Below are 19,223 nucleotides of genomic sequence, written 5' to 3' on the forward strand. Positions count from 1 at the left end.
CCAAATGTCCATGCTACAAATAAAAGAATATGTGATGAACATGTTAGGCAGCATTCCACATCAAAAAATCTGTTTTTTATCATTTACCTACTCGAGGACGAGCAGGAATTAAGCTTGGGGATGCTGATACGCCTCCAACGTATCTATAATTTTTTATTGTTCCATGATGTTATATTATCATTCTTCGATGTTTTACAATCATTTTATAGCACCTTTATATAATTTTTTGGGACTAACCTATTGACATAGTGCCCAGTGCTGGTTGTTGTTTTTTGCTTGTTGTTTACATCGCAGGAAATCAATACCAAACGGAGTCCAAACGCAGCGAAACATTTTGTGGATTTTTTTTTGGACCAGAAGACATCAGATGGGCCAAGAAAGTGCCCGAGGGGTGCTCCGAGGGGAGCACAACCCACCAGGGCGCACCCAGGTGGGTTGTGCCCACCTCGGCGGCCTCTCGCACAGCCTCTTTGCTCTATAAATACCCCAATATTCCATAAACCCTAGGAGAGTCGACGAAAATCAATTCCAGCCGCCGCAAGTTCCAGAACCATCAGATCCAATCTAGACACCATCACCAGAGGGGTTCATCATCCTCATTGGTGCCTCTCCGATGATGCGTGAGTAGTTCATTGTAGACCTATGGGTTCGTAGTTAGTAGCTAGATGGCTTCCTCTCTCTCTTTTGATTCCCAATACAATGGTATCTTGGAGATCTATTTGATGTAACTCTTTTTGCGGTGTGTTTGTTGGGATCTGATGAACTTTGAGTTTATGATCAGATCTATGTTTTTATCCATGAAAGTTATTTGAGTCTTCTTTGATCTCTTATATGCATGATTACTTATAGCCTCATATTTCTTCTTCGAATCTTTGGTTTAGTTAGGCCAACTAGATCAATTTTTCTTGCCATGGGAAGAGGTGCTTTGTGATGGGTTCGATCTTACGGTGCTTGATCCCAGTGACAGAAGGGAAACCGACACGTAGGTATCGCTGCTACCAAGGATAACAATATGGGGTCTATTTCTACATAAATAGATCTTGTCTGCATCATGTCATCTTTCTTATTGCATTACTCCGTTTCTCCATGAACTTAATACACTAGATGCATGCTGGATAGCGGTCTATGTGTGGAGTAATAGTAATAGGAGTCGGTCTACTAATCTTGGACGTGATGCCTATATAATGATCATTGCCTAGATATCGTCATGATTATTTGAAGTTCTATCAATTGCCCAACAGTAATTTGTTTACCCACCGTATGCTATTTTTCTCGAGAGAAGCCACTAGTGAAATCTACGGCCCCCGGGTCTCTTCTTTATTATATTTGCCTTCGCGATCTATTTTTATTTGCTTTTATTTTCAGTTCTATTAATCCAAAAATACAAAAGTACCTTGCTGCAATTTTTATTTATTTATTTTATCTCGCGTTCCCGCGAGATCTATTTATCCAATCTACTATAATTTTACCTATCTTTTTACCCGCGAGGGATTGACAACCCCTCTCTTATGTCGGGTTGCAAGTATTTGTTCTTTGTGTGCAGGAGCTGTTTACGTGGGGTTGCGTGGTTCTCCTACTAGTTCGATAACCTTGGTCTCATCACTGAGGGAAATACCTACCGCTGTTGTGCTGCATCATCCCTTCCTCTTTGGGGAAATACCGACGTAGTTCAAGCCGCATCAACTGGTGAGGGCATTAATCTCTTGTACCGTGTTTTCATATGGTTTTTGTTGGAAATATGTCCTAGAGGCAATAATAAATTAGTTATTATCATATTTCCCTGTTCATGATAATCGTTTATTATCCATGCTAGAATTGTATTGATCGGAAACTCAGATACATGTGTGGATACATAGACAACAACGTGTCCCTAGTGAGCCTCTACTAGACTAGCTTGTTGATCAAAGATGGCTATGGTTTCCTAGCCATAGACATGAGGTGTCATTTGATAACGGGATCACATCATTAGGAGAATGATGTGATGGACAAGACCCAAACTATAAACGTAGCATATGATCGTGTCAAGTTTATTGTTATTGTTTTCTGCATGTCAAGTATATGTTCCTATGACCATGAGATCATGCAACTCGTAGACACCGGAGGAGTACCTTGTGTGTACCAAACGTCGCAACGTAACTGAGTGACTATAAATGTGCTCTACAGGTATCTCCGAGGGTGTCTGATGATTTGGCATGGATCAAGACTGGGATTTGTCACTCCGTATGACGGAGAGGTATCTCAGGGCCCACTCGGTAATAGAGTATCACAATGAGCTTGCAAGCAATGTGACTAATGAGTTAGCCACGAGATCTTGTATTACGGAACGAGTAAAGAGACTTGCTGGTAACGAGATTGAACTAGGTATTGAGATACCGACGATCGAATCTCGGGCAAGTAACATACCGATAGACAAAGGGAAATGCATACGGAATTAGCTGAATCCTTGACATCGAGGTTCAACCGATAAAGATCTTCGTAGAATATGTAGGAGCCAATACGTGCATCCAGGTCCCGCTATTGTTTATTGACCGTGGAGGTGTCTCGGTAATGTCTGCATAGTTCTCGAACCCGCAGGGTCTACACACTTAACGTTTGGTGACGATATAAGTATAGTTGAGTCATTATGGTGGTTACCGAAGGTTGTTCGGAGTCCCGAATGAGATCCCGGACATGACGAGGAACTACAGAATGGTTCGGAGGTGAAGATTGATATATTGGACGAAGGGTATTGGAGTCCAGAAGTGTTCCGGAGGTACCGGGTGATGACTAGCATGACCGAAAGGGGTTTCGCGGGCCCCAGCAAGTGTTGGGGGGTGGGGGGTCATTGGCCAAGGGGAGGGGGAGGGGGCAAAACAGCCCACTAAGGGGTTGTGCGCCCCCCTCACCCCATCCCACGTTGCCAGAGGAGGTGGGGGCACCCCCCTAGGGTTCCCACCCCTTTGGCTTGGGGGCCAAGTCTCCTATGGGGGAAAACCCATCTAGGGTTTCCCTCTTGTGGCCGCTGGCCCTAGATGGGATCCCCTAGGGGCGCCCCCTCTCCCCCTTCCCCCTATATATAGAGAGGTAGAGAGAGGGCAGCCGCACCCTCATACGCCACGACACTGCCCCTCCTCTCTCTTGTAGCCTTCTTCCTCTCCGTAGCGCTGAGCGAAGCTCTGCTGAGATTCCACCACCACCACCGCCACCCCGTCGTCGTGCTTCCCGAGGGCTCGAGCTACTACTTCACCATCGCTCGCTGGATCGAGGAGGTGAAGGCGTCATCAAGCCGTACGTGTGTTGAACGCGGAAGTGCCGTCCGTTCGGCACTTGGATCGGGAGTTCGCGGGACGGATAGTGATTGGATCGCGAAGACGTTCACGGGACGGATCGTGATTGGATCGCGATGACGTTCGACTACATCAACCGCGTTTCTTAACGCTTCTGCTTAGCGATCTACAAGGGTATGTAGATCCAATCTCTCCTCTCGTAGATGGTCATGTCCTAGATTGATCTTGGTGAGCGTAGGAAATTTTTTGTTTCCCATGCAACGCTCCCCAACAGTTTTATGATTTTTTATGTTTTATTATTTCATGTGCCTTGCAAGTAGGGTAGGCAACATTGTCAGTCGGTATCGGACTGGGGAAAAGACCACACACAGTACGCGAAAGCGTGGGACAAGAGGAGGTATCGCAAAGATGATGAGAGGGCAGTGGTTGACTGGGAGACATACGATCAACATCTGACTTGGTATGATGATGGCATAAAGTATTGTGTGCGTATGAGGGCACAGTGGACGGCAGCGGATATCGCATCACTACAGGCGGATTACCCCAATGATGAAGCCTACAATGCTAACATCAGAGAGACCGAAGGTGAATTTAGGGAGTATGCACCCCTAATGAATAGAGTGGTAAGTTGTGTTCAATTGTTTCGAGACGACATTTCGAGAAGAAATTACTTTAGTCATTGTCACTGATTTATTCATGATGCAGACTTTTACAGGCTTCGGAGTTTAACAAATGCATTTTCGATAGCTCGAATGCGCTACTTTATGACCCCGGGACCATGTAATCTGAAAACAAGCTGAGGGAAGTGACGAAGGTAAATTTGAGCCTCCTAGCCATATGTTCGAGTAACCACAACATTGGTCCATGTCATGTTTTTGACACTTACTTTGAGCCTACTAGGCATAATCATAAACTTTATCCATATCATGTTTTTTTTGTTTTTTGTTATTGCAGAAGTTCATGAACCGTTGTCGCAAGCAAGTGAGCATGCTTGGGTCCACTACCTCGGTTGATGTGCATGTTTCTGGACCATAGGCACGTACCGTCGCTTCATCGAGCCATGCCGCTGGAGGTTCCTCTAGCCGTGCCGCCTCGTCGTCTCGCGTTGTTGAGGAGGACGAGGAAGATGAGGAAGAAGAGGATGAGGAGCAAGCCGAGGGAGGAGAGGAAGGGGGTGGCGAGGAGGAGTACGATGAGGATGATAGACCTTCACCAACTCAGCCAACCTAGGATAAAGGGGGGAAATAGCCAAAGAAGCAATGAAAGAGTCCATCCCCGTTTCTAAGTGAGCGTACTTCTCATCGCACAACAACGACAACAACGCAAGAGGCTCGCTCGAAGAGGAATGAGGAGCACATCGCCAAGAGGGGGAGGAAGACCAAGTGATAGAATTATTTACTTTGTGTTGAGCTATGAACGAGAACTTTTTGGCTATGTCGAACTACTTTCTATCATCGATTTGCTAAACTATTTGCTATGTTGGACATGTAAACCTATTTGCTATGTTTGACATGTTGAACTATCCTTTATATCGATGTGTGATACATGATGTGTGAGATCCTAATATTTTGATTTGCAAACTATACCACTGTGTGATTAAAATTTTGAATTGGATTGATCAAGTTTTGCACAAAGAAAATCAAAATTTAAATGGGACAGGACCCTACAGCCGTAATCACTAGCGGTACATTTTTACACATTACCACCAAAACAATATTAAGATTCAGATACAATACCTATATCCACCTACCGCCGGGCTCCTTGGCGGCGGAGTTGCATAGCCTACCGCCAGGACGGTTGGCGGTAGGGTGCACTGGCTATCGCACAATTTCCCCCCTCCCTAGATACTGTACGGATTTCGTGGGTTTTTTTTGGGGGGGGAGGGGAGATCCTTCCTACCGCTAGCCACTTTGGCGGTAGGGTTTACGTACCTATCGCCCTGCATGTCTGGCGGTAGGACGTTAGTCCACGTCAGCCCCATCCACCAGGGGCCTCGGCGGTAGGCAGTTATAGCGTACCGCTATCGACCCTGCCGGTAGGAAAAGGGTTGGATTCTGAATTTTTCTCAAACTAGGGTCAAATCTTGCTCAAGTTTCTCAGAAGAGTCAAAACACTGATTCTGGCCCAAGTGGGCACGCTTCTGTACTCTCAAACCTCTTTCAGTAGTCGGCAAAGACATGGGCCAGGGCCTGTGTCACTTTAACATAAAGGTGAAGCAGTTATACTATCTCAGGCGTACTCTCTGGCAAGTAAATCACTCTCAGTCAACAGTAACAAACTAGCAGACCTTCCAGGAGAGATAGAAAAAAGGACTGCAGATGAAGGTCCATTCTGATAATGCACACAAAGGGGCGTGTCTAAACATTTTGCTCAAGGCTCCAAGCCGAATGATGAGAGAAATAACCGTTTCATTTAACCCAGCACTTCGTGTTGCGAAAGACAGAATCGGCCCTCGTTGCACAAGCGAGTGGGAAAAGGCATCGTGACAAAAACATGTTGCTCCAACTCACACGCCCTCCTCGGAACGAGATCCTCTAACATCATGAAGGGATGTCAGGAAAGCTACAGTACCCTGACATCCCTTCTTCACATTCATATGATTAAGGCTAAAATGGCTTGAATTAATTTGCAAATTACAAATCTACTGTATACATTTACAAAAATTACATACAAATAAAATTATGGTGCAATAAAATTAATTTCAGATTTATTTTCTATGAACAGGTACATATCGTTACAGTAACCGTGACATCTCTTCTCTATTTTGCACTGGATTTGCACTGTAGCTTCATGACATTCCTTCGTGATGTTAAGGATCCGTTCCCGCCCTCCTCCAGTCCTCCATGACTTTATCAAATGGCGGAGACAAACAAAAATTGTAACTGAACTTTCAAAGTTACTTGCCTAGCAACGCTAAGCCTGAAACATGGAACCTGGAGTAGCTAATACTGTATTAGTATGAACTATGTAACGCTTTGAATATCCTGACACGCTTTGTACACCCTGATAAGGTGCTGTCACCCCCGCAAAAAAATAAAAATAAAATGATAATATGCCGTCACAGTGGTACGCAGTACTCCTGCTCGTTAATGAGGCCCTGTTGCCACGAATGGCATCAAATAGTAACTCGGATACAGAGTACAGATCGAAGCAACTACTAATGCTGGCAATCAAATGCACGATCCTACGGATATCCTCTTCCGTAACAGCACAGCGGTACAGCAGTGCTCCCTACTCGGTACTTAAGGCCCTGTTTCCACAGATTTGACATCAAATAACTCAGAAGCAGAGTACAGCTTTGAACCAAAAGTAGCTATCGAATGTACCACGATCTTACGGACATCCTTTTCATTCGCCATTTAGATCTCTTCGATCGTATGAATATGCTCGCACGTGAGCCGTGACAGTACGAGTTTGATCGACGATCTCACCAATAATCCATCCAAAGGGCACAAACGAACGTGACCAACGCTTTGATGGAGTAAATTTTTCAGCGAGATCAAGATGAACTTCAACATGTACCATAACAGAGGGGAAATATCTTGAGGCAAACTTCCTTTTTACTGAATACTGATCCACGAGACACTGACAGGGATATACGTCGACTGCTACATAACAGAGGGAAACAGGGCACATCCTACTTGCGGAAGCAAAACACAGACTGCATGCATGCATGAACACTCACAGGCTCACAGCCATCCTACCACTCTACTGCTACCCATGCGTCCATGTCCCAGAAGGCCAAAACACTGAATCCGCACGCCATGCAAGCAGGGGCGTCCGACGGTGCAACCGGACCACTCGGCGCTCAGCGGAGGACGCGGCTGCAGAGGCGCGACACATCGGATGGCTGGACGGGCTTCAGCAGGAAATCCTCGGCTCCCTCCTCCAGGCACCTGACGGAGCGGAAACGTGTCAACGAGCAGGAAAACGAACTGCATGCATGCTACTAGAGCTGCTACCACTGAATACAAAAGAATATAGCATGCATGGGTGCCCATGCCATGGAATACTGACCTGTTGATCCTTGTAGGCACGTTCTCTGAGGACATGATCACCACGGGGATCTCCCTCAGCTTGGATGACCCCTGCATGCAACCATCACATTTCCATCGTCATCTCAAACAAGTATTTATATTCCTATACAATATACATGCATGATTTATCATGGAGTCTGGCAAGAACAAAAAGGATGTAGTGTGTTGATGTATTACCTTGACCTTCTTGAGGAGCTCGTAGCCCGTCATCTCCGGCATCCAGTAGTCGGTGATTATCATGCTCACATTGGCCTCCTGCGACACCAAAGAACACACAGTAAAACACATGCAAAGCACAAAGATATCCGAAATCGGTTCGAGGAAGATCACACACGGAGCCCAGAAGCTCCAGGGCCCTCTTCCCGCTGTCCACGGCGGTCACTGCACACATGCACGCACACATCTCGTCACAAAACCACGGAAGGAAAGAAGCAGAAGAGATCGAAACGGGATGTGATCTCGCCGATTACTCACCGCGGAACTTGGAGCTGCGGAGGATGCCGGAGATGACGGCGCGGTCCACCGAGCTGTCGTCCACGGCGAGGACGTGCGGCAGCGCCGCGCTCCCCTCGCCGACAAGGCCCTTGAAGCTCGCCATCTACTCCTACCTAGGACTACTCTTCTCGTACTGTGGAGAGAAAGGGAAAGATAGGCTTTTGGAGAGCGACTGCTGTGAGCAGAGGAGAGCGTCGCCACCCTGCCCCTATATATAGCCGAGGGCGACGAGGCCGCGGCACAGGAGACGGCGGGGCGGAAAAGGCGAAGACGAGGAGGCCGGGATCGCTGACCGGCCGTGGCCACGCGCGCTCTGGCCCCGAGGGATATCTCGGCGAGGGTGAATCCAAGATACGGATACGGATCGGGTGCGGCGGCAGGGTCGTGGCGTGCCGCATGGACGCCTGGAGCGAAGCATGCCGCTGGCCGCCTGGCATGCGCCAGCACCACGAGGGATACGCATATGCATGATGCAACGCACAGCGGCGGCCAGCAGCGAACCAAATCTTTTGTTGCTGCAAACAGGAGTGCCGGCCTTTACTCCTTTCTTGACCGGCGCGGCGCCGTATCTCTTCTCTTAAATGGGTTATTCATGGCAGCATCCTTGGTGCCCGTCTGTCTGTCTCGCTTCTCCATCATCCCTCTGTAAAACAAATGCTGTGCAGGTAGCCGGTGTGTTCATTTACTGGATCCACGGCGCGCGTGAGATGACAACAGTGTAACTACGGCACCGTGTACGTGAGTACTGTAATGGAAGTGGTAGTCCTTGATTATGCGGCGTATCTCGAGATACGGCGTGATCTCTCGACTAGCTGGCGCGAGGTTAGCAATGTCTCTGCCACAGTGATGGCGTATATGCGAGCATCAAAGAGTCGATTCACGCCACAATTTACTTCCAAACTGAGTTGATATAGGGCATCTCCGGTTTTTGGATGGTGGTAATAAGTGGAATAATGCATGCATTCATGCATCGGTGCATATATGGTACGTAACTCCATTTACGTGGACGCATGTACAATGTGTCCGGAAATGCACACAGCCGGCACGCACGACACGTCCACCTTTACTCCCTGTCTAGGCTTTTTGGGGTGCCATGCACCATGCATATGCATGCATGCCATCGTCGTCGTTCGTCGCTATCTATCCCGCCGGGAGAACAGCTCCGGCCGCGGCTGCGAGCCATTAAACTTCACGTCTCTTGCACCGAATATGGCAAGCTCACCAATTTATGGCGTCTGCCCGGTGCATGCGTGACCGCTCGCTCCATCGCGAGGTCGTCGCCTGCCTACGACGACCGGCCGGCTGGCGGCTGCGGCTGGCTACACCTATACTACACGCTACGGCATGCAGGCATGGGCCCTGTGGATTCGTCTGCCAGGGCGATCTTGGGGAGATTTTGCACGAGTTCCGAGGGCGATCTTTCCCCGCCTCGCCATCCTTATCGTGACGTATGCAGTCACTCGGCCGATGGGGTGCTTGCACAAGCAAAAGTACTCCTGCTGCCAGTAGCTTTTCTTTGGTCAAATGGAGTAGTAAAACAAAGATAGTAAAAGGCTACTCATGGTGGGAGTTACTACCTTCATAATACAAAGTAACATACAAATACAGTACCCTCTCTCAGTTTACAAGGCGTGCGTGTACCCCTAGGTTGTCAATTTGACCAACCTAATAGAAGTCATATATTACAAAAAACATACTATTATAAACTTCAGATGTTCTAGTTTCAAACGGTATAATTTTTGTGTTATATAGTTTATATTACGGTGATAAAATTGGCAATCTAGGTATACTTACAGGACTTGTAAACTGAAACTAAGGTAGTATCATAGATGACTTCATTTATTAGTTTGTACACTCATCTCCTCTTAGACTAGCCACTATGGGTAGTAACATAGAGTAGTAACATGCCCATGTTACTACTCTATGTTACTACCTCTATAGTGGGGAGTAACATATGTGTGGTAACATGCAACACTTCATTTATTAGGCTATAGACTCATCTTGCCTTGATATGTGTGATGTTACTCATACTAGTAGTAACTAGCTATGTTACCACATGCCTCTTTTTCTTAATTTATTGTTTGCCACATCATCTATTTTATCTAGATATGTGTGATGTTACTACCTATGTTACTCCCACTGTGGTAGCTTAGGAAGCGTTATGTTACAATAACATATTATGTTACTCTAAACACATCTCTCCTCATTAAATACATGCCACGTAAGCAAATTTGTCTTAAAATGCGCTATGTTACTAGCTAAGTTACTCCCACTATGACTAGCCTAAGAGCCCAAATCGAAAGTTCACTCAAAAGTAAGGAAACACACTTAATAATACTACAAGTAAGAAATGTACAAGGGACAAAGGTAATTTACAGAAACATCAAAGTGAAGAACTAGTTTAAAGGGGCTTACCAAATGTTTGTTCTTTCTTAAGGCCAACTCAGGTTTCAACTGTTTAAGGCAGCTTGTGTATTTATGCCCTTGTAATCCACAATTGCTACAAGTTATTGTCCCCATTCTTGAGGTGGACTTTGGCTTTGGAACTTCAAATTTTCCCTTTATCCTCTTCTCTTTCTTTCTTCCTTTCTTGACTTTAAATGCTGGTGGTTCTATGTCTGGACCTGGGGTCTTTGTCCAGTCATGCTCACCAAGGACAGGATATATCATTGGTTCATATGCTGCCAAGTAATATGGTTTCTTGAAAAAATTTGCTTACAAAGTCCTCTGGAAACCTTTTTGCCTTGTTAATTGCTGAGATGGCATGGTTACATGGGACTCCACTGAGGTCCCACTTTCTGCAACACAAGTTTCAAGTTCCAAATTGACAGCATGTGTTTGCTCCCCACTAGTTACTTGCCACAAGTTAACACCTGCTTGAATGGGTTTGCAGTACCTGGCCCTTTCCTTCTCAATCTCCAACTTCTCACTGTAATGTGGTGTGATCTCCCATCTAGCTTCCTTTCCACTCTCTCTATTCCTGTGCCACCTAACCATCTGCTTATCCTTTATGCCATCACACATAGTTCTTATTGATTTTTTCCTATGATCTAGGATGTACTTGTTAAACACCTCAGACAAATTGTTGACAACCAAGTCAGTCTTGGAATTTGTGTCAAATGCATGCCTAGCCCAGGTTTTCTTGGGTATTGCACTAAGCCACTGCCAAGCTTCCTCACTCTCAGCTTTGAGATCATCCATTGCTATATTAAATTTGTGTTCATTATATGCATAACTGACATTATCCGTGCACTTCTTAAGGTCTCCCCCCCTAAAGCCAGCATTTTGGAAGTTTGCATATATGTGTCTTAAGCAGAATCTTTGATGACTATTAGGAAAAACTCTATCAACTGCAAACAGTAGCCCCTGGTGCACACAATTGAAACAGCTAAGCTACTGTCTAATACACATGTAAACACATATTTAGAAGGCAATGCAAGGTGGATAAACATACCTTCTGTCTGTCAGACATTATAGTATATGGACCATACTGTCCAACTTCTCCTCCAAGACAAATTTTCAGTTGGTGTAGAAACCAGCACCAGTTTGCTTTGTCCTCTTGTCCAACAATGCCAAATGCCAGTGGGTATATGTTGTTATTGCCATCTCTACCAGTGGCAGCAAGGATTTGTGCACCAATGGTTAGCTTGATAAAACATCCATCAATACCTAAAACAAGAAGTAAACATAACATGTTAAATGCATTTATATGTGCAAGCTATTGAAACTAACAACATCAAAGTAGTGTACAAGCTAAAATAAACTAACCAATGAATGGTCTACACCCCTGTAGAAATCCCTCCCTTCCTCCATTGATGCAGTAAAACATGGCATGGAATCTGGGTCCTGGATGTGGGATTTTTTTCAGTGGCTCTTGGAGTTACAGTGCTGACTACAACTCTACTCCCAGGGTTTGTATCCATGACAGTCTGAGCATAGTCTCTCAGCCTTGGGTATTGCTTCTTATGATCTCCCAACACAGCCTCAACAGCTAGGTTTTCTACCCTATATGCCATAGCCTTGGGCACATCCACACCATACTTTTCCATGCAGGCATCAATAAGTGTATGTATGCTAGTAGTGACATCAGATCTGAATAGTGGCTCATATTGCTTTGCAAGCCACGTGGCACTTACCCTGGTTGTTTCAGTAGAACTAGGGCAAGTGTGTTGTAATCTCATCTTCTTAATTGCAAAAGTGTTTTCCTCTTTTATAACAGCTGCCACAATGCAGAACTTGCATTGTGAATTCTTGCAATGCACAATGATCCTCTTATCTGAGTTCCTGTGATACTTGAAGTCTCTGCACTGAGTGATGTGCAAGCTCAACAAAGCATCTCTGAATAGATGTTGATCTATGAAACATATTTGCAGTTGTAGTTGTTGGTGTGGTTGCTCCAAATCCTCATTGTACCATACTCTAGGTGGCCTCTTCTTTGCCCTGCTCTTCCTTCTTTCAGGTAGCACAAATGCTAGTGGCTGAAACCTATCATCTTCACTGTCCTTCAGTAAACTATTATCTTCTTCATCTGATGATGGTTTCCAATCAGGTTGCACTTCTTCTAAAACACTGGAATGTGACCTTGTTGTTGGTCCCCTCCTTACTTGCAGCTTCTGCTTCTTCTTTGCTGGCACAGATATTTTTTCTTCCTCTTCTGGAACAATAGGGTCATCATCCTCCAAATCAAATAATTCCTCTACCTCTGTGTCACCCTCATAATGCACTTGTTCTTCCTGGTCTGTTTCTTCTTCTGATTCTTCATCCTCTGTTTCTTCCTCATGTTGTTCTTGTACTTCTTCCTCTCTCTGTCTGTTTCCCTCTTCCATCTCCATGTCTTTAGCATCATTCATTTCCTCATTATAGTTAGGCCTTAAATCCCCAATATAATAAGGGTTATTGTCACTGTCATATTGCCCTTCAGATGAAGATGCATAACTGCCATCATAGCCATCTTGTTCTTCTTCCATAACTTCTTTTAACTTTGGATTTAGAACACTCCTGCTCTCTTGTGTTAAAACAGCAGGGCCTACAGCTGCAATAGAGCAGCTACTCTGACCTTCATAAGCTACACCTTGCTGATCAACAGCATACACAGGAGGATCAGCCAGATCATAAACCACAGGCTCAGAATATACAATTGCATCTAATTTTTGCTTCTCTACAAAACCCTTTTATGCTACACTGACAGCTGGTGGACAAGCCCTAAATAGCAAATTAAGCACCAAACTCTCCTCATTCTACCTCTTGATCAACTGTAGTTTAACATTACTATCAACCAATTCCAAACCCTGCTCTCCTGGGGTCTCCATGTAAAAAATCAGTGAATTATCAATACTAAAGCCTTGTGTTTCCATCAATGCAACCATATTCAGATATGTCACATCTGAACAGCTTAACTTCCTCTCTAACAGGTCATTATTGTCAAAATGGATCCTAACATTCCATATGTCTTCATATAAACTACAATTCACATGCAATTTGCCTAATCAGTACACTATAACCCTAATTAGCAAATAAATGAGAAGAAAAAAAGACAGAAACAGAAACTTACAGGACGCCGCCGAGCCCGTGGGTCAGCTCATGGTTATTGCTAGGGTTCGCCACCCATTGTTGTGCCAGCCGTACCCGCTGCTCCATGGACAGTGCGGACTCCATGAACTCGTCGTCATCGCTGGAATACTCAGAGCTCGAGTAGCCGTCGCCGCCCTTGATTAGAGATCTCCCCTCGATTCCTCCTGTCGCGCTGCTGCCGAAGAGGGGAATGTTTGCGCCGCCGCCACCGCCGCTGCCGCCACCACCGCCCGAGGTCGCCGCCACCATCGCCGTAGAGACGCGCGAGGGAGCTAGGGTTCGTCGACGAACAGAGGAAGAGAAGGAAGGAGAGGGAGAGACAGAGCACGGGCCGGTCCGGTTCGAGCCGGACCGCACGTATCGAGCGAGCGGGCGGGTGCCGTTTCGCCAGCGTGGCAGCTGACGCGCGGGCCCGGGCGGTCAGTTCCAGCGTCAATACGTAGAAATACGAAGTTTAGCCCGATTTGCAACGGTTCGCCCCAAACGTGGTACTGACACGTAAAAAATTTCAAAAGAGGTATCAATTCGCCACCACTGCCTCAAATGTGGTACTATCGTGTAATTAACTCTCCAGGTTAATAAAGAGATAGAGAGGCCGATGGGACATTTTCAGGGTCCAATTCACTGTGTACGACGCAAGACGCTCGTCGCGCGCGTGAGCACCTGACCTGAGTATTGCCCGGAGTCAGATGCAGTATCGGCATGTAGCGTGCGTCAACATATTTCATCCCCGTCTAGACGGCCTGCCCCACGCAAACCCAGTGCTTCCTTCCTGCTGCTGCCACTGGTACACTCCATGGAGAGGAAAAAGGTCAAACGCCAAAACTAAATGAGCTGACCGAGTCCATGCATAGAGTAGTACTTGCACCGATTCACCACCAGCGGCAGAGCCGGTAAAATTGACAAATTTGACCTATGGAGGAAATCAAATCACAGAATGAACTGCCCGTAAAACTATTTCACGCGGTTGACCTTTTTGTGTGACGCCCGACACGAAGACGCCACACTACACTGTGCAACGCCTCACAGATAGGCGCTACACGCCTGGCCAGTGTCGCACCCGTGTGATCCGAAAATTACTAAGTCAGTGTGCAGCGCCTGAGAGCTCCTAGGCGTTGCACTAGTGGTTGCTTCATTTTGTAGTGCAACCACTAGTGCAGCGCCTGAGAGCTAGGCGCCACACTATACAGTGCAGCGCCTAGCTCTTAGGCCCTGCACAATGACTTAGCAATTTTTAGGCAGTCTGGGATGCAATGCTGGCCAGGCGTGTAGCGCCTATCTGTGAGCCGTTGCACAGTGTAGTGTGGCGCCTTCGTGTCGGGCGTCACACAAAAAGGTCAGCCGCGTGAAATAGTTTCACGGGCAGTTCATTCTGTGATTTGATTTCGCCCACAAGTCAAATTTGTCAAATTTGCCGGCAGAGCCATGCCTGCACAGTGTACTGTTTACTCGTGTTGTTCTGAAGGTGCTCAAGTGCGTGCGTCTAGAGCTGCTCGGCGTAAAGCTTGGTCTGCCCATCTAATCATCTCACTGCGTCGGTTGTCATTGTTGTCATTAGAGCAACTTCAACGCTGACCCAAATAAATGGTGATTTTGTCTGTTTTTTGTTCGTTTGGATCGGTTCGGTGGATGTTCATGTCCGCTTCCACGTTGTGGTCGACGCATGCGCCCAACGCTGGCGCGACCCATTTTGACGGCGCGCGAAAGAAAATACAAATATTTTAAAAATAAAAACAAAGATTAATTAAACATTAAAGCCGGCCACGAAGGTCGGCGAGAGTTCTCGCGTCCACATTACATTAATTAAACATTAAAAAAATAAACTACGAGGCGGCGCGCTGTCCTAAGGATCGTCGTCGTCGACAACGGGGCCAATGAGGTCGATCAACGTCGGCGCAGGGCCGGCCCAGGGGAACGCTGTGTTAAAGACGACAGCGATGTCAGGCGCCGGCTGTGCCGCCACGCCCTGGGCCTGGCGCGCCTCCTCCTCAGCCTCGCGTTGCTCCTCCTCGGCGTCGCGCTCTAGCTGCTCGAGGTACTTGCCCTCGTGGCGCTCCTCGGCCAGCCGCGCTGGCGCCATTGCTCGAGGTACGCCGCCTCCTGCCCCGGAATCGTCCCCTTCCAGATCAGTGGGGCGCTAACCCACTCGCGCAGTAGCGCTCGACGGGGGGCGGTTTCGGCTCGGCCTTGACTGGGGATGGCAGGGCCAGCGGCGGCACGACGCAGTCGCCGGCCTCGCACAGCGCCATGGCACGCCTGGTACACCGCCTTCTTCTCCTCCTCGTATGCTGCCCTGCACCGCTCGTTCTCCTCGCTCTCCCGGAGGACAGACGCCATGGCCGCCTGGTAGGCGGCCTCTGCCTCCTGATCCTCGTTGCGAACGACGATGGGCCGCGGCGCAGACCTACAGGAGACTTGGCGGACGCCGCGCCGCCTGGCCTCCTCGTGCTCGAAGGCGAAATGACGCGCCCAATAGGTCGAGTCGGCATCGTAGGCGGAGTCGCAGCGCTGCTCAGCCGTCAGCAGCGCCCGCCGGCACCGCACCTCCTCCACGTGCGCCCTTGCCGACCGCGGCACCACCGGCACTAGAATCCTCTCCGGATCCAAGTGTCAGTCGTGCGATAGGGTGACATCGGGGTAGGGGAGAGGGACGCGATGCTGCCAGTGCCACTTCGCCTAGTGCACTGGCACGCTCACGCGTTGCCTCGGCCGGGGAAGACGCCGGCGGAGGCAGGGGTGGGGCGCGGGGGCCTTGCCCTTGGCTTTGCCGTTGTCGGAGAAGAAGCCCATCGTGCCGGTGGCTAGGGTTGCCGCCGATGGGGAGCAGAGGGTCCCCTCTCCCCCCCCCCCCCGCACGCTCGGCTTAAAAAAAGCCGACCGCTGTCGCTGACGCATGGGTCGGAGGTCATAAATTAAGCTGACCAAACTGACTGCAGGTAGTTGGACGGCCGCCAGGTGAGGGCGCGGCGGACACCGAGAAGGCGCGCTTCGCATCCGCGACGACGCATTTCTGCCGCAAATTTGGGCCGCAAATGCGTCGGCGCGGACGCAAAGCGGACACGTTTTGGGTTTGGGTCTGCGCGTTGGGTCTTCACTTTTGTCCATGCGATGAGGAGGAACAAAAGAAACGGGTAGCCAGATGAAGGTGTGTGCGATGTACAGCATACAGTTCACTCGGATGAACTGTTTGTGATTAGGCAACACAAAAGAACCGGACACCTCGATCAAGGTGTGTGCGATGTACAACATATGGTTCACTTGGATGAACTATTTGTGATTAGGCAAGAGAACAGAAACGGTTCAATATAACAAGATGTGTGTGATACGCGGCAAACAGGTCTGTAATCAGAAATGTGTGCAAAGACCGATAATAACGCAGACGATTGCTTCTAATAAGAAGTATGTGATATGCTCTATCTACACAACATCTATTGGCCATTGTGGGACGGGCGGTCATCCGGATACGCCATAAGGATGCGAAGAGGCATTCCTATTAGCAAGGACTAGCTGTTCCACCAGTAGCTCATGTAAGAAAACTATCAAGTTAAGTGTGCTCAGGCTGGAGCAGCCATCGGATGGGTGACTGGATGGGAAGTTGTGTCGATGTTAAATTAGGTGACGGGATGGGTCATTTCGGTCAAATGACCGAAATATCCCATTCTCTCAGCTAATTTAACCTCGAGGTCCTTGTTTTTTAACACATGTTAAAGAAGGTTTACCACATTACTTTTTGACAATGTGCGATACGTGGCATACAGTTGATCCATCTGACCTATTTGTGATGGAATAGGCCGTGTGTGTTGTGGGCAAACACTTGCTAGTATTCAACCATTTGGGATTGATGAATTCATCACCGATGGGATCCCTAGTGTGGTCCGTGTTCATCTGATCATCATCTACTTCTTGTACTAGCTCGATGCTAAGTTTCCATTAATTGATGGTGTTTTATGAACACGCCACTGTTTCCCGCCATTACCTCACCTGTTTCCCGCCACCCTGCTATATTGCACATAGGGGACGCGCGACGCACGGAGGCGACAAGTGCAGCCTGTAGCACATCCACCTTTTCTAAGCATGCCAACCCACCAAAGCGCCACCTCTGCCATCAACCTCGTCGATGAGGAAAACGAGCACGCTCCACGGCCCGTCGAGGCCGAGGCTCTCCCCGGCAACACGGTGGACGACGCTGTGATGCGCGTCATCACCAGGGTTGAGCAGACCTTTGGCGCATGGCGCTTGAGCGCTGCAGATCAAGATAGGCATGTCAGCGCCGACAGGCTGCAGCTCACCGCAGAACATGATCGATGGTGCGCCGCAGAGCAAGCTAGGCGCGTCCACGCCGATAGGCTGCGGCTCGCCGCACGGCGAGACCGTTGGAGCGCCGCAGAGCGAGAGGCGCGGCGCGCCGCACAGCAAGAGCGGATCCATCGGCGCTTGCCTACTGTCGACACGACGTCGCAGCTGGGTACATGTCCCGTCAGTACCCCCATTCCTTGCCAGGAGTGGGCAGAGGCCCTCAGCGCCATTCTTGCATTAGAAGCCGGACATGCCGTAGTTGCACCGGACGCCTGCCACGCCGTTCGCATGGGTGCCGCCGTTCGCCTTGTCCGCGGCCCGCTGGATGCCAACACGCTGGTCCGTAGGCTCGACCGCCTCCTTGGCCCAGGAGTCCACTTGGGCGCAGTAGAGGAACATGGCCGTCGCATCCTCGAGCTGGTGATCTCCGATGAAATAGCCAACTTGGAGCTCGAGATCGCGCTCCAGATGTAGCGCGAGCGTGTCGACCGCTTGGACGAACGCCTGCACGAGTTCAGGCAGAGCCAAGAGCTACCCTAGGCAAGGGCTGCTAATCATGGTCTCATGGACGCGTTTTATTTTGAAAAGTTGTTTCGACGTGGATAGCTTTCTATTCACTGCAATCATAGTATTGCTCTGTTTCAATGTGTGTACTATGTTTTCCATTCTTATATGTTCTCTTTCAATGTGTGTATATACGCTTTCCATTCTGTATATGTGGATGATAACAGCTAGATTCAAATTAGTATACAAAAACAGATAGAAAATGGAATTCATAATATATATATGAATTGTTCATTAGATCATCACAGAATATATATATATATATATATATATATATATATATATATATAATATCATCACATATACGTGATGATACTTAACTACTAGGTACAATACATAAAATTGAAAATGAACAATACTAAAACTAATAATCCCTCCTGGGGCCAGTATTCCGGCAGCCCCTCGCCAGCAGCCCCCTAGTGCACGGCGTCTTCCCAGTGCGGAGGCAGTACTCCGACTCCTCCGCCTCCCAGCGCTTGACGTAACGATCTGCCTCTTGTTGGCGGACGCGCGCGACCGATCTTGCCATTTCGTTGGGCGCCCATCGGAGCTCCTCGTCGGTGGCACGCTGGAGCTTATCGGCCCACCTCCACGCAGCGACGAGGCGCCCAACGCCTATGAGCTTCCTCGCGAAGTACCTGTCTTCGTACACCTCCTCGGCACGACGACGTGCCTGCCCCCAAAGCTTCGCCGCCTCCTTTTTCCAGGCGGCATCACGGGCTTCACAGCCCGCCTGGTACCTGGCTTCCTCTTCCGCCATCTCCTTCTTGAACGCCACTTGCCTGCCTTTCTCAGCCGGCGGCAGCGACTTCCATAGACAAAGATTGTACTGGCCCCAAAACCAATCCAAAGTTGGGGGGTCCGGCGCAACCTCGTCAGGCGGCGTAGGGGTCCTCGTCGCTGCTAATCAAGTGAGAGTCCTCGGGGGGGGGGGGGGGGCGACTCCTCGTCGGCGCGTGGGCAGACCGGCGGTGCCATGGCAGAGATTTGAGAG

The 19,223-nt window shown here is 48.5% G+C and overlaps 1 protein-coding gene across 1 annotated transcript; it reads right to left on the reverse strand.

Annotated features, from left to right (window-relative positions):
- Positions 1 to 6,808: 6,808 nt before the first annotated feature.
- LOC109759952 (two-component response regulator ORR5-like) lies at positions 6,809 to 8,068 on the reverse strand. Its single transcript, XM_020318779.4, has 5 exons — positions 7,778 to 8,068; positions 7,638 to 7,684; positions 7,481 to 7,558; positions 7,284 to 7,354; positions 6,809 to 7,162 (listed from the first exon to the last, which is right to left on the reverse strand). Exons 1-5 carry the CDS (start codon positions 7,899 to 7,901, stop codon positions 7,075 to 7,077), a joined length of 408 nt encoding a protein of 135 aa, XP_020174368.1. The 5' UTR covers positions 7,902 to 8,068; the 3' UTR covers positions 6,809 to 7,074.
- Positions 8,069 to 19,223: the final 11,155 nt, after the last annotated feature.

Source organism: Aegilops tauschii, chromosome 2, assembly GCF_002575655.3.
Source record: "Aegilops tauschii subsp. strangulata cultivar AL8/78 chromosome 2, Aet v6.0, whole genome shotgun sequence".
Classification (NCBI taxonomy): Eukaryota; Viridiplantae; Streptophyta; class Magnoliopsida; order Poales; family Poaceae; genus Aegilops; species Aegilops tauschii.

What these genes read in the sequence shown, in the direction of transcription:
- LOC109759952 (XM_020318779.4), bottom strand. Translation starts at nt 7,901, where the DNA reads ATGGCGAGCTTCAAGGGCCTTGTCGGCGAGGGGAGCGCGGCGCTGCCG. An exon ending in CCCTGGAGCTTCTGGGCTCC is followed by an intron (nt 7,559 to 7,637) that starts GTGTGTGATCTT and finishes TTGGTGTCGCAG; the next exon opens with GAGGCCAATGTGAGCATGAT. An exon ending in GTGCCTACAAGGATCAACAG is followed by an intron (nt 7,163 to 7,283) that starts GTCAGTATTCCA and finishes CCGCTCCGTCAG; the next exon opens with GTGCCTGGAGGAGGGAGCCG.